The sequence below is a fragment of the Apium graveolens genome, chromosome 3, assembly GCF_009905375.1.
Source record: "Apium graveolens cultivar Ventura chromosome 3, ASM990537v1, whole genome shotgun sequence".
NCBI lineage: Eukaryota > Viridiplantae > Streptophyta > Magnoliopsida > Apiales > Apiaceae > Apium > Apium graveolens.
Window position 1 is genome coordinate 10,772,191 of NC_133649.1, and position 14,354 is coordinate 10,786,544.

General features: G+C 35.6%; 2 protein-coding genes across 2 annotated transcripts; both read left to right on the plus strand.

The window, feature by feature from the left end:
• The first annotated feature begins 5,941 nt into the window (after nucleotides 1-5,941).
• Nucleotides 5,942-6,538, plus strand: LOC141713862 (uncharacterized). Its single transcript, XM_074517430.1, has one exon. The coding sequence runs from the start codon at nucleotides 5,942-5,944 to the stop codon at nucleotides 6,536-6,538; it is 597 nt and encodes a 198-aa protein (XP_074373531.1).
• A 787-nt stretch (nucleotides 6,539-7,325) lies between these two features.
• On the plus strand, nucleotides 7,326-7,718 carry LOC141713864 (putative mitochondrial protein AtMg00860). Its single transcript, XM_074517431.1, has one exon. It carries the CDS (start codon nucleotides 7,326-7,328, stop codon nucleotides 7,716-7,718), a length of 393 nt encoding a protein of 130 aa, XP_074373532.1.
• The last annotated feature ends 6,636 nt before the right edge of the window (nucleotides 7,719-14,354 follow it).

Consider the following 14,354-nt stretch of genomic DNA (forward strand, 5'->3'; position numbering starts at 1 on the left):
CCTTCTTCGGAACCCAAGCTTGGTTGGGTCCGACATACTTGTAAAATTGGCCTTTATAAGGCAAAACAACATTCTTAATTTTAATATTCTCAACTTTCTCAATGACTGGACATTTGACCTTGTGAACAGTCTTGACAAATTTCAGTTTAGGCTTAGGCACAAATGTCTCCTTTCTAGCTTTAGGAGGACTAGCAGTCTTAGACCTATCATGCTTTCTATTATTCACATGTTGACGAGGAGTAGTCTTATCATTAGAAACATGCTTACCATTAAAATAAGCATACATCAGATTAAAAGCACAAGACATACAATCAGGAACACCACATGCTTTATGAGAGGGATTAACAATAGGAAACTTATGCATGGTAGACATGGCATTTATGTTATCCAACTCATGTGTGTCTGAGTTAGTCTCAGTTGCTTTCACAACCTTGACTGGAACTTTTGACACACTTGACTTGGAGACAGCTTTCTCATTAGCATTATCTTCAGCACGGATTTCTTCTTGAATAATAAATGAGGTCTCATCAAATGGTTCATCAATTGATTCTTTATAGAGGGGTTCATCAACACCCTTAAGCACATGTGGTACTTCCCTGCCTTTAGCACAGACATGAGGAGGGGAGTTTATGCCTAATTTTCCAATAGCAGCATTGTAATCATAACCTATTCCAGATGTTTGATTAACAGCTTGCTTATTATAAAACTCTTTGGACTTCGAACAAGAATTAAAGTAAGCTTTAACCTTAGCCTCAAGACTGGTGATCTTGTCTTTGAGAATAGTTTCAAGTTATCTATAACAATCAACTCTATTCTCTAGAAAAGATACTTGTTGTTTTAATTTATCTTGATTAATGTGCACAAGTCTTAATTCATTGACCTCTTTCTCAAGGTCTTTGATTTGTTGATTTAACAATTCATTATCACGACGAGCACAATCTAAGGAACCTCCTAGATGATAAACTAATTCAACATCAGTAAATTTTACCTCTTTTCTTGACAATGAGGTGTTTGCATCACTAGCCATGAGAGCAAGATTCCCAACTTCTTCATCTTCACTGTCAGTATCATCCCAGCTTCTTCTCTTTGCCAGGTAAGCCCTTTCAGATTTACTCTTCTGATTAGAATCGTAAGAGTTCTTCCTAACTTGTTTTGGCTTCCTGCATTCTGTGGCAAAGTGTCCCAACTCATTGCAGTTGAAGCATCGAATGATGCTTCGATCAACCATCCCTGTTTTATACCCACCACTGCTGGTGTTAGAGGATGAAGATCCACCTTTCTGGAATCTGTTGTAGTTGGACTTGTACTTGAACTTGGGATTCCTTTTGAATCTGACATTTGAGAATCTCTTGACAATCAGGGCCATTGACTCATCCTCCAATTGCTCCAGTTCTTCCAAGGAATAAAAATCATCTCCTGATTCATTTGTAGTAGGAGGATCAAATTCTGCTACTATCAAATTTTCTTCAACCTTGGAAGACTGTACCATTCTTTCTGACTGTTGAGATTGTTGATGTTGTTGATCTTCAGCTACTAGAGCAGTAGACGTGCTGACCACTCTTCCTTTCCCGTAAACTTCCTTCTGCTGAATCTGCTCCAACTCATAAGTCTTTAACACACCATAGAGCCTTTCCAAAGAAATCTTACTCAGATCTCTTGCTTCTCTTATGGCAGTGATTCTATATTCGAGATGAGTTGGCAGTGTTAAAAGGAACTTTTTGTTGACCTCCCTGATGGAATAGTATTTACCATTAATGTTCAGGTTGTTGATTAATGCATTGTACCTCTCAAACACTTCAGTGATTCCTTCTCCTGGATTGGATTTAAAGTATTCATACTCAGAGGTTAGGATTTCTAACTTGTTCTCCCTAACTTCCTCTGTGCCTTCATTAATAACCTCAATAGTTTCCCAGATATGTTTGGAATCTTTACAATTCATCACATGTCTATTCATCAAGGGATCAAGGGAATCTACTAAAATTAATTGAAGGCTAGCATCCAGGGAGGCTTCTTCTTTTTCAGCAGGAGAAAAATCCTCAGGATCTTTCACATAAGTTCTTGCTTTGGTAATCACCACATCATTTTCTATTACCTCTGGTTCAATAACCATCGGAATTTTAGGACCCTTCTTTAACACTTCCAGGTATTTGGAATTTGCAACTTGTAAAAATAATAGCATCTTCTTCTTCCATATAACATAATTTTCTTTATCGAATAGTGGAATTTTAACGGTTCCAACTTTTTGTGTAGTCATTATGAATTTTTGAGTGAATAAAAAATTCAAGGAGTGAAAGAAACACAAAAGTCTAGGATCTTGATTTGTACGTTAATCATAAGGCTCTGATACCAATTGTTAGGTCCTAATATGTTTGTAGAAGGGGGGTTGAATACAAACTATACCGTTTAATCGAATAAAATGCGGAATAAAAATTGAAACAAAATTCAAGTTAAATAAAACTTTTATTAAACTTGAAATGTGTTACAACAACGGTATCTGTTACAAGGAATTAATCTCAAATTAATTATCACAAATTTAGAATAAATTCGACATGAACTTTTTCTATTTTTGCAATAATTAGAATCAAATGCTAAAAGCGATTTGAGATTAAGTTCTAGGGATTTTGATCCGCTAGATAGTTACACAAGAACAACAACAGAATTTCTAGTGGATTGGATTTAACAATAACTGCTAGAAATAAATGCTCTGAGAATTTTACAATAATTTCTCTACTTCTGTTTGTTTTGTGTTCTTCAGTGGTTGGCTTTGTATTCAATTGTGTTAAAAAAATAATCTGCTTCTGTTTGTTTAAGTAAACAGATCACTCGAATTGAATCAGCATGACATTCGGCAAGACAATCCAAAATGAACTAGCAAGACAATCCAAAATGAACTAGCAAGACAATCCTTTAAACTGGTAGAACTTTCGGTAGGACAATTACTTGACTTGGAAAGACTATCGGTAGGACAATAGAATGACTTGGTAGAACTATCCAGAAAGACTTGGTAGGACTTTCGGTATGACAATCCAATTGTCATACCAATTCAAATCTGTTTTGCTGATTTTCTTTTTGAATATAAATTCAAAATTAATTAACCAATTAATTCAATTAATCAATAAATTAATCTTTGCAGATTTAATTTATTTTCTTAATTAATTTAAATGACTTAATTAATTAATAGAGAATTAATACTACTCTTGAACAACAACCACTCTTTTGACAATCTTCTGAAAATCACTGAATCCATTTCACCACTTGAATGTTGACACTCGATGTACTGTCTGGTTCATGAATGACTAACTTCTGTGATGTTTCTCCAAGTCTTGATTTTCTTCAGATTAAATTCCTGTAATTAATTGATACCCTGACGAGATCTCTGTCACTTGGTTAAATCTACAATCTTGATTTATATCACTGAGGCTTAATCAATTACTTGAGCTTCTTCCAGTGAATCTTCAAGTCTGTAGATGAACAATGTTTCTTAACCCTTTGACAGATGTTACTTTGTGAGATCTCTCCGACGATAGATCCACTATTTACTTATTACATTCTTATTTGAGTTGAGTTAAATCCTCGAATAAATAAATAGGCTTAACATATGCCTTTCACTTTTTGTTTAATTTAGTTACTTGCTGAACTTTTTGTAGCTCACTCTGTTATTTATCTAACCCTGACAGTTAAGCATGAGGAAGATGGCCAGGCTTAGACTCGGCTGTTAAGAATATCTATAGTGGTCCTCACCGTACTGTTAGAATCTCTATACCAGCTCAGGTAGCAGAAATGCATAAATAATAGCTGGGAGTAAGCTATGTTGAATTAGATCGTTGTTATCAGTACCTTTGCGTTGTTTTGTGTAATTCCAAACTGGAGTTATGATTTTGGCTATTTATTAAGGTTTGTGATAATTTTATATTGACCGCTAGTAGTTGTAACTTGTTTCATACCATAACCTGTTTGAGATACTTGTGGTGTAAAGGGGGTTATATATTTAATTACGAAAATGTGGTTAATCGTGAAAAGTGATTCCCCAATCTAGACCCCGGATTGGGAGGGCGTCACAGGTTGGTATCAGAGCTACATGTTTTGGTCCCTGAAACAAGTTAAGACTATTTTAAGGAGACCCCTAAGTTAAGTGCGCATCTCCAACTCATATAGAGTTTAGTTGAGACTATCAGATATAGTCTTGATTTGGTAAGTTTACAAGTTTAGGGTGTAATTGGGTAATCTTGATAACGTTTGGATGAGGATTCACCGATTAGTTACGCGATGACCGGGACTTATAAATTCTCTAGGAGGAAAAGATGCATGTTGAATGTATTGATAACAAGTCTGGACCGCTAGTGATCTGATGAAGTTTATGCTGGGGCTATGCAGGTGGGTGAAATTATGACATGTAGTTATTTTATCTTGGTATTAGTAAGATGGGAAAGACTTGGTGGATGCCGAGTCTATAGGATGACCTTAGTTGGTTAAGATTTATTATATTTATGGCAGTAGTTAGTTTGCAGCTGGTGGTACTTAAGGGGATATATTCCCAAAATTCTTTCCCTTGTTTGATCATGTAGCTATGTTATCATTTTTCCTTATCTTTCATTTCGATCTTAATCTTGAAACCTTGACTATCATTTTATTCATATGCGTATTTCTTTCTCATAACATTATTGCACCTTACTGTTCCCTTCCTACATGTTTACATATTGTTTTGAATAATACATGTGCTTCACAATGACCCCTTGAACTCTTACCCTACGATCTCAACTATATGACGAGCAACTTATGTAGCAATAAGGTTGCATGTGCTAATCATTTTAAATGATGGATGCTAAAAAGTAATGAGATATTATGTTGTGATATATTGCCATGCTAGCATCTTGCTTAATAAGTTGCTTGTCTATTCATTAGAAGAAGATGTTAACTACACCAACCAACCCAGATGAGGGTAACCAGACCCAAAGTCAGAATCAAGAGAATCCTACAATGACTCAGATTCTCCACCTTCTTCAGCTGCAAACTACTGCTTTACACTAGCAGCCCCAAGCTCCTCGAGTCGGAAGCTTTAAAGCCTTCTAGTCCCTTCATCCACCAGAATTTACGGGAACAACAGATCCAATTCAGGCAAAGTCTTGGATAAAAGAGATAGAAAAAGCCTTTGCTTTGGCAGAGGTTGGTGAAAATAAGAAGACTGAATATGCAAGTTTTTAAATGAAAGATGATGCAAATTTCTGGTGGGAGTCCACCAATGCTTTAGAAGAAGATGGTGTAATTACGTGGCAAAGGTTTACTGAACTATTTCTGGAAAAGTATCTACCTCAATATTTACAGGATCAATTGGAAGTCTCGTTCTTAGAACTGAAGCAAGAAGGTATGACTGTAGCAGAGTACGAGGTGAAATTTTCAGAACTGGCAAGGTTTATGCCAGAATATGTGAATACGGAACGTAAGAAGGCAAAACGATTCCAACAAGGACTTAAATCATGGATACGTAGACAGGTGGCAGTTCTCGAACTCCAGACATATGTTGCAGTGGTTCAGAAGGCTATGATTATAGAAGGTGAAAGTGAAATGTCAAAGAGGGAGAATGATAACGAGAAAAGAAAATTTCAGGGTTCTGAAGAAAGTCAAGGACAAGAAAGTGGAAAGTCGAAGGGAAAGTTTAAGAAGGGTTCTGATAACCCGATAAATAAGGGATTCCAAGGGTTCAAACTTCAAACCCGGAAATGTTAGACAGGGTAACCATTTCTCCACTCAGAATCAGCAACAGAAAGGCAATAGACCCCCCGCCCCAAAATATAAGACGTGTGGGAAGAAGCATTTTGGAATCTATAACAAGCCTAACATCACATGCTTCAAGTGTAACAAGAAGGGCCATTATTCTTCAGAATGCACCAGTTCTTCGGACAAGAAATGTGTGACATGCTTTAAATATGGCAAGTTGGGACATATGGCTAGAGATTGTAAGGAACCTGTTCAACAAGAAAATGTTCTCAGGATAACTGGACCACCACCAGCAGCACCTCAAGTGCAACCAAGGGCTCGAACTTTTAACATGACGATGAAGGATGCTGTTCAGGACTCATATGTGATCGCAGGTACGCTTATCGTGAACTCTTTAGATGCAAAAGTATTAGCGGATTCAGAACCTACCAAGTCTTTTATATCCAAGAATTTTGTTGATAAATTGAATTATGCTACTCAACCTTTAGAGCCCAACTTGGTTATAGAAGTGGCTAATCAAGATAAAGTCTTTGTCGATAGAATTTGTCCTAGTTGCGACATAGAGATAGGAGGTCGTCATTTCTTCGTGAACTTGATACCTTTCAAACTAGGAGAATTTGACATCATCCTAGGAATGGATTGGCTAGCAGACCATGATGCTCAGATTGAGTGTAAAAGCAAGAAAGTGAGGTTGAAGTCCAAGGACGATAAGGAAGTCTCTTTTGGGGAGGAAACAAGAGAATTAGTTTCTGACGATGATTCAAGCAAAACGATTATTAAGACAAGGATGCGAGGCCTATTTAGCACATGTAGTGGATTTTAGTAAAGAACCACCTAAGATAGAGGAAATTCCGATTGTTAATGAGTTTCCCGATGTTTTCCCATACGAATTACCAGGATTGCCACCAGATCGAGAGATAGAATTTGCGATTGATTTGGCATCCGGCATTGAACCAGTATCGAAAGCTCCTTATCGGATGGCACCTGTAGAAATGAAAGAGTTAGCTACGCAATTGCAGGAATTATTGGACAAAGGGGTGATTCGACCAAGCTTATCCCCATGGGGCGCACCGGTTTTATTCGTCAAGAAAAAGGATGGAAGCATGAGCCTGTGTATCGACAATCGTGAACTCAATAAGCTGACCATTAAAAATAAATATCCATTACCATGGATCGATGATTTATTCGACCAATTAAAGGGAGCGACATGTTTCTCTAAGATTGACCTAAGATCGGGTTATCACCAGTTGAAGATCAAAGCGGAAGATATACCTAAAACAACATTTTGTACGAGATATGGGCATTATGAATTTTTAGTGATGGCTTTTGGGCTGACCAATGCACCTGCCGCATTCATGGATTTGATGAATAGAGTTTTCAAGAAATATTTGGATAAGTTTGTGATCGTGTTTATTGATGATATTTTGATTTATTCTAAAACGGAAGCTGAACACGCTGAGCATTTGAGGATAGCTTTGAGAATTTTAAGGAAAGAGAAGTTATAAGCTAAATTCTCTAAGTGCGAGTTTTGGCTAAAGGATGTTCAATTTCTTGGGCACGTGGTAAGAAGTGAAGGCATCAAAGTGGATCCTGCAAAGATCGAAGCAGTAATGAATTGGGAAAGGCCTAGGACGCCAACAGAAGTTAGAAGTTTTTTGGGACTAGCTGGCTACTATCGAAGATTTGTACAAGACTTTTCAAAGATAGCGGTTCCGTTGACAACGTTGACCAGAAAGAACGAAAAATTCATATGGACAGGCAAGTGTGAAAAGAGTTTCCAAGAACTGAAGAAAAGGTTAGTTTCAGCACCCGTGTTAGCTCTACCGGATGAAGGAGGTGATTTTGTGATCTACAGTGATGCGTCTCACAAAGGACTAGGATGTGTGTTAATGAAACATAGAAAAGTGATTGCTTATGCTTCTCGGCAATTGAAGCCTCACGAGCAGAAATATCCAACTCATGACCTGGAGTTAGCAGCAATCGAATTTGCACTTAAGATTTGAAGACATTATTTGTATGGAGAAAAGTATGAAATCTATACGGATCATAAAAGCTTGAAGTATATCTTTACCCAAAAGGAGCTGAACATGAGACAAAGACGATGGCTGGAATTGATCAAAGGATAATGATTGTACGATAAATTATCATCCTGGAAAGGCGAACGTCGTGGCAGATGCCCTGAGTCGAAAGGAAAGATTAAATATGTTAACATCATCAGAAGAGTTAATAAAAGAATTTGAAAAGTTAGAAATTGAAGTGCGAATCCCTGAGCCTAAAGGTAGTGTAATATATGCAATGACGTTTCAGCCTGAGTTGTTAGAAAAGATTCGACGATGTCAAGAGCAGGTGATGATTTAAGAAAGTGATAAATTGACCGGAGAAGAGATAAATAGTCAAAAGGATAGTGAAGGCATATTGAGATTTTCTTCTCGTATTTGGATTCCCAATGTCACAGAATTGAAGCACGAAATTTTACACGAAGCACACAATTCAAGGTATTCCATCCATACCGGGAGTACCAAAATGTATAGGGATTTAAAGGAAAACTTCTGGTGGCCAAATATGAAGAAAGAGATCGCAAAATGGGTAAGTAAATGTTATACATGTCAAAGGGTCAAAGTAGAACATCAAAGACCAAGTGGACTACTTCAACCATTGGAGATTCTTGAGTGGAAATGGGAGCATATCGATATGGATTTTGTGGTGGGACTACCCAGAAATAGAGTGAATCACGACGCTGTCTAGGTAATTATTGATCGATTGACCAAATCGGCACATTTTCTACCAATCAACGAAAGATTTTTGTTAGATAAACTTATTAAGTTATATTTGAATGAGATCGTTATGCAGTATGGGGTACCGGTATCTATTGTGTCGGATAGAGACCCCAGATTTAATTCAAGATTTTGGCGAAAATTCCAACAGTTACCACACAAGCATTGGCATGCCTTTATATGAAGCCCTCTATGGGAGAAAGTGCAGATCTCCTGTGTTTTGGGACGAAGTTGGTGAACGTAAACTTTCGGGTCCAGAATTGATTCAACAAACCAAAGAAAATGTGGAACTAATTCGTAAAAGATTGATCGCCGCTCAAGATCGACAAAGAAAACATGCTAATCGAAACCGAAAAGATATGGAATTCGAGCCTGGATAGAAGATATTTCTAAAAGTGTCTCCATGGAAATGATTGTCCAGATTCAGAAATAAAGGAAAGCTGAATCCAAGATACATCGGACCTTTTGAGATATTAAAGAAAGTTGGAATGGTTGCGTATGAGTTGGCTCTGCCGCCGCAGATGCAACATATTTATAACATCTTTCATATATCTATGCTTAAAAAGTACAACCCAAATTCAAGTTATGTGATAGAGTATGAACCTTTAGAGATTCAGCCAGATCTGTCTTATGTAGAGCAACCGGTAGAAATACTAGACCGGAAAGAGAGGACGCTTAGAAATAAAATAGTGCCATTAGTAAAAGTTTTATGGAGGAATCCCAATGTTGAGGAGGCAACGTGAGAGCTTGAAAGCGAAATTCTTGATAAGTATCCTCATTTATTTACTAAGGTGTGATTCTGGGGACATAATCCTTTTTAAGGGGGTAAGGATGTAATATCCAAGGATTTCGCGACTTTTATTCTCAAATATTATATATGAATGTGTGATTTTGTATGTAATAAAAAAATAAAAAAATAAAGATAATAATAATAAAATAAAAATGTATATATGTGAATACATGATTAAGTGATCTGTATGTGTTGATACGGTTAAGTGAATAAAGTGAAGGGGTGACCGATAAAAGATATCGGATTTTGGTAAATATATCGAAGATGGAAAAGTGAGAATATTAAAATTTAATATGGAAATTAAATGGAAAAAAATGAAGCTTATATTGAGGAATGTGGGATTACGTGATACGTGACTTGTACATGTGGGATAATATGGTTGATGCATTTTTAAATGATTTTAAATATTTTATTATATAAAAATAGGAGTATATAAGCTTTTAAATATTCCTATAAAATAATTATATTTATTATATTATCTCTAGAATACTCCTAGAGACTTTATAAAAATGATGGATGAATTTAATTTGGTGATTTGGTATATTTAAACAATTTTAGAATTATTATTTTGATTTTTGAGTAGTAACTTGTAAAATTCGTATAAAATAATCTATACGCTCAAAAATTATTTTAAAAATATGGGGAGAAAAGTAATTTAATTTTCTACATTTTAAAAATAAAATTTTATCTCTTCCTATCTGTTATCTTCCCAGATTAATTATTTTATAAGCACGAATTATATGAATTATGCGCTAAATAATATACTAATAAAAATTTATTTTAATATGAAGATTACCAAACTACCTCTGGGTCTATATACATCAGAACCAACCCATTTTATCCTCTCTTCACTCCCGATCTCTCAAATCCCTAGCTCTCTCGCCTCTTTCAATCTCTCTCTCGGTACTATATCACTACCATCGTCCTCGTTTATTTTTCTTCGATTCATGACTCGACTTGTAACACCCCCAGATCCGGGGTCGGGGATCCGGGTCGTCACGGTCTTTCTTTCCACAATATCACTTCTCTTAATTAATAATAATAACCTTATGCTGTGACCCCACACTAACACACACCACAACCCGTTATAGTCTCAGAGATGAAATTGAAATAAGTACAAGTCTTTGAATCCACAATTTAAAAGTTATTACAACCCAAAACGATTACTTGATAAATTTACAGTTAATTGCCATTATCTGCCACAAGTTATAATTATACATAATTGATTCTCAAAAGTAGATGGTATGATCTACAATAGATCTACCTCTGCAGCTATAGCAGCTACAACATCATCGGGAAGACGCGGGACGCTTCCCACGCGCTTGCGCTGGGTCTGCTGGAGTCTGGCCATCTTTCCTAACTGTTGTTGTGCGATGAAGAAATAAAGCAAGAGTGAGCCTTACAGCTCGCAAGATAATATATAGTGATAACAATAATATAAGTATCTAAATGGATACTTACTAGAATCTTTTATCAAGTGTAAGATAATTACTTACTAGATATAAGTAAAAACAAGGGATGAAGTTACCAAATACTTCACTACACTTATATCATTTATAAAGCTACTTGAACTACCACTGTTCAAAGTATAAAGAGTTTTCAACAGTTCATCACATAGATGAGACTACAAGACAAGATTTGAATAGATTAAATCTTTGAAATTTTATTAAAGGAAATGAAGTCATGATATACTTCATTAAGTTCTGATATATATATATATATATATATATATCCACATATACATCTTCTTTATACAATTTCCTGAAAACCTCTGTCATGTAAAGTATGAACAGAATTGCAATATCCAATAAATTTGGAAAGGAAAAGAATTTGGCATAAACCAGATATCTTGCTGATCAGGCGAAGATACCCATAAGTAACCTTTTCTACTAGTAGATGGACGAATTCCCCACTGGTCATCACCCTGGTCGTAATAGGACCTTATGCTGGACTGCCACTCAGCCACTTATGCATTTGATGGACTCCCACTGAGCCACTTACACTATCATGGACGCCCACTGAGCCCATGTTGCTTATGCCGACTCAATAGATGGACTTACTTCCCGAACGTTGGGTAAGTAATCAATTCATTTACCAAAACTGCAACCGTGTTGCGAATATAAAATACACCACAGAGCCGGATCCCTCAGGTTTTGAGCGAGTATTTAAATCCCCTTAAAAAGGAAGATCTTAAATATAAAAATGAGTTTTGGGATCCGCTCTAACTTTTAAAAATCATTTTGAAGACTCGTAAACACTTTAAAGAGTGTTTGGAGTAAAGCTGATTTAATGAAGTAAATCAGTCCCCAGAATATTTAGAAAATGTCTGAATATTATTATTTAAATAATATTCCCATAAAGAATAATCTTTATAAAATAATTGAAGTAGAAGTATTAAAACTTATACTTGAAATGAGTATTAAATAACCAAAGATATACTTATATGAAAGTACTATCTTTATTTGAATAATCGAAAATAAGTTTGATTATTGACACCTTATTCTTTAATAAAATAAAGAATATATCTCAGCAAATAATCGGAGTCATAGATCCTCAAATGAATATTCAAATAATATTCATTAAATAATATAAACTGAGTCATAAACCCTCGAATGAATATTCAAATAATATTCAAATAATAAAATAAAAGGAGTCATAAGTCCTCGAATGAATATTCAAAATAATATTCATTTAATATAAAGGAGTCATAAGCCTTCGAATAATATTCGAAATAATATTCAATAATAAAATAAAGTTAAAGTTACCGAATAAATCTTATTCGATTAATAGTTTTGAAAACTATGACCATATATATATATAAGTATATATATATATATATATCCATATATACAAAATCTACTCGGGATCCTCGACTCCCGGTTTTAGAAAATATTTTCACCTTTGGGTCCCTATACTAAGGGTATATGCAAATTACCGCTATCCTCTAGCATAGGTATTATCAACAATTATATATGGAAAGAATACGAAACAGGCATGCATATATATATATATATACCATAGCAGCATGCTTCAATATATAACAACATTTGCTAATTAACCAACATGCATCTATCGCAAGATAATGCATATACACATATACATCACAACAACAGTTATAACTGGTAGAAAACTTGCCTGAGCGACTTGGGGTGATAAAAGGCTCGGGACGAGTCTGGTAACCTATAAATAACAAGTAAGTTGGAATTAAACCAAAGTCACTTGTAAATCTATACTTTAACTAACTTAGACTCTAACGCTTGTTTTGCGCTTACTAATTTGCTTAAGTCACTCGGGTACCCTCGGCTCCACCATTTTTAATAATTTAACCTTTACGAGTTTTAAGGCAATTCCTTCGCGAGTGTCTTACCAACTGCCTAACACACTTACCATAAATGTTTCATACATTAATTAACCCTTTTTGGTCTTTAACCTATGTTTCAAAGTAAGGCGAGGGGAAAAGTTTCGTTCGCGAAACGCCGTTACTTGAAACGGTCGTTTCTCCTAAACCGTGCATCGGAATCGAACGAACTACATATCAAAACGAAGCTTGTAACATGAGCTATCTAAACATGGCAGTGGTCATAATCTAGCAGGGGGTTCTCGGGTCCTAATGTTATGCACAAAAACAGTCCAAAGAAAATCGGACGTTACGACGGCTATGTTTACGCGATTTCCAAATTTTAAACCATTCAAAACCATCCCAATTCAACCTCAAATCCAACATACAACCAACATCCATCCTTATCACATCATAACAACCCCAACCAATTCAATTTTAACATTCATACTTATGCCTAAGCTTAACTTTAATCATACTTAAGTTCTTTTAATCAAAACCACAACATTTACCATTCCATTTCACTACCATTTCAAATCCCAAACTCTAATCACAACAACAAGCTACAATATCACCCTACTAATCAAAATCATCTTATAATACATAGGAATATAGGGTTTGGAGATGGTATACCTTCCTTGAAGTGGTGGGAGGAGCTAGGAAGCCTTAAGAAGCTTTGAGAAGTCTTAGGAATGCTTGGATCTTCAAGGAAAACAAGAAAAATTTCAAGTTAAAAACTTGAAAACACTATTCATTGTCTTCTTCTTTGATTAAATGAAGAAGATTGAGAAGGAATTAATGGCTTAAACTCATGATATAGCCCTAACTAAGCATGAAGATGATTAGGGAATTATCTTACCAATTTAGGAAGCTTGGATCCTTGATTTTGAAATTCTTGCCCTTTAAAAAGCTAAAAAGCCGAGAGCAAAAGATGAACAATGCCTTGGTTCTTTTTGATTTTGATGAAAAATGATTTTGCTTGGCTTGGTTGATTTGTTTTTGTGTTTGATTTAGTCAATTACCTTGTTGCCCTTGAATTTGTGTGGTTCTCATTCAACCACACCTCCTTCCTTCCCATGTCATGCTTGTGTCATCCTCATGATGTCATCCTCCCCTCCTTGTCCCCTTATCATTGGTTGGGTGACATCATCCTCTCTAATCCCTTTGATTAACTTCCTAATTGTTTGCCTAATGACCGCTGATCTGTTATACGGTTCGCTTAACTTTCGTTTTCGTTTATCGTTTGAAGGATCATACCCGGGATCTTATTACTTAGGTTCCCTTAACCTTTCTCAATACATTACATTTCTTTTTATGATCCTCTATCATAATCCTTTAATTTAAATCCTTTTTATCTTGTTACCTTATACTCAATTCTCTCCGTATCTAGTGGATTTCCGGGAAAAACCAAAGTGTTCGGAATTGGATTCTGACGATCTTTACATACACTTATATACTACATAGAGTACTAATAATATCCTAGAATATCCATAACAGAACCCCTACATAGTGTGGCGTGAAAAGTTTTCTCATTCAGCTAAAACACTATTCACAAGGGTTACAAAAAGTTAAAAATTTTGGGGGTTATTACAGTCTCCCCTCCTTAAAAGGATTGCGTCCCGGAATCAAACAGAAAACAAATGGGGGTACTTTTCTAGCATTGTGCTCTCTAGTTCCCAAGTTGATTCTTCCACATTATGATTCTGCCATAGTACTCTAACTAGCTTGATCACTTTGT

Coding starts and splice junctions, on each gene's coding strand:
- LOC141713864 (XM_074517431.1), top strand. CDS start 7,326: ATGAATTGGGAAAGGCCTAGGACGCCAACAGAAGTTAGAAGTTTTTTG.
- LOC141713862 (XM_074517430.1), top strand. CDS start 5,942: ATGGCTAGAGATTGTAAGGAACCTGTTCAACAAGAAAATGTTCTCAGG.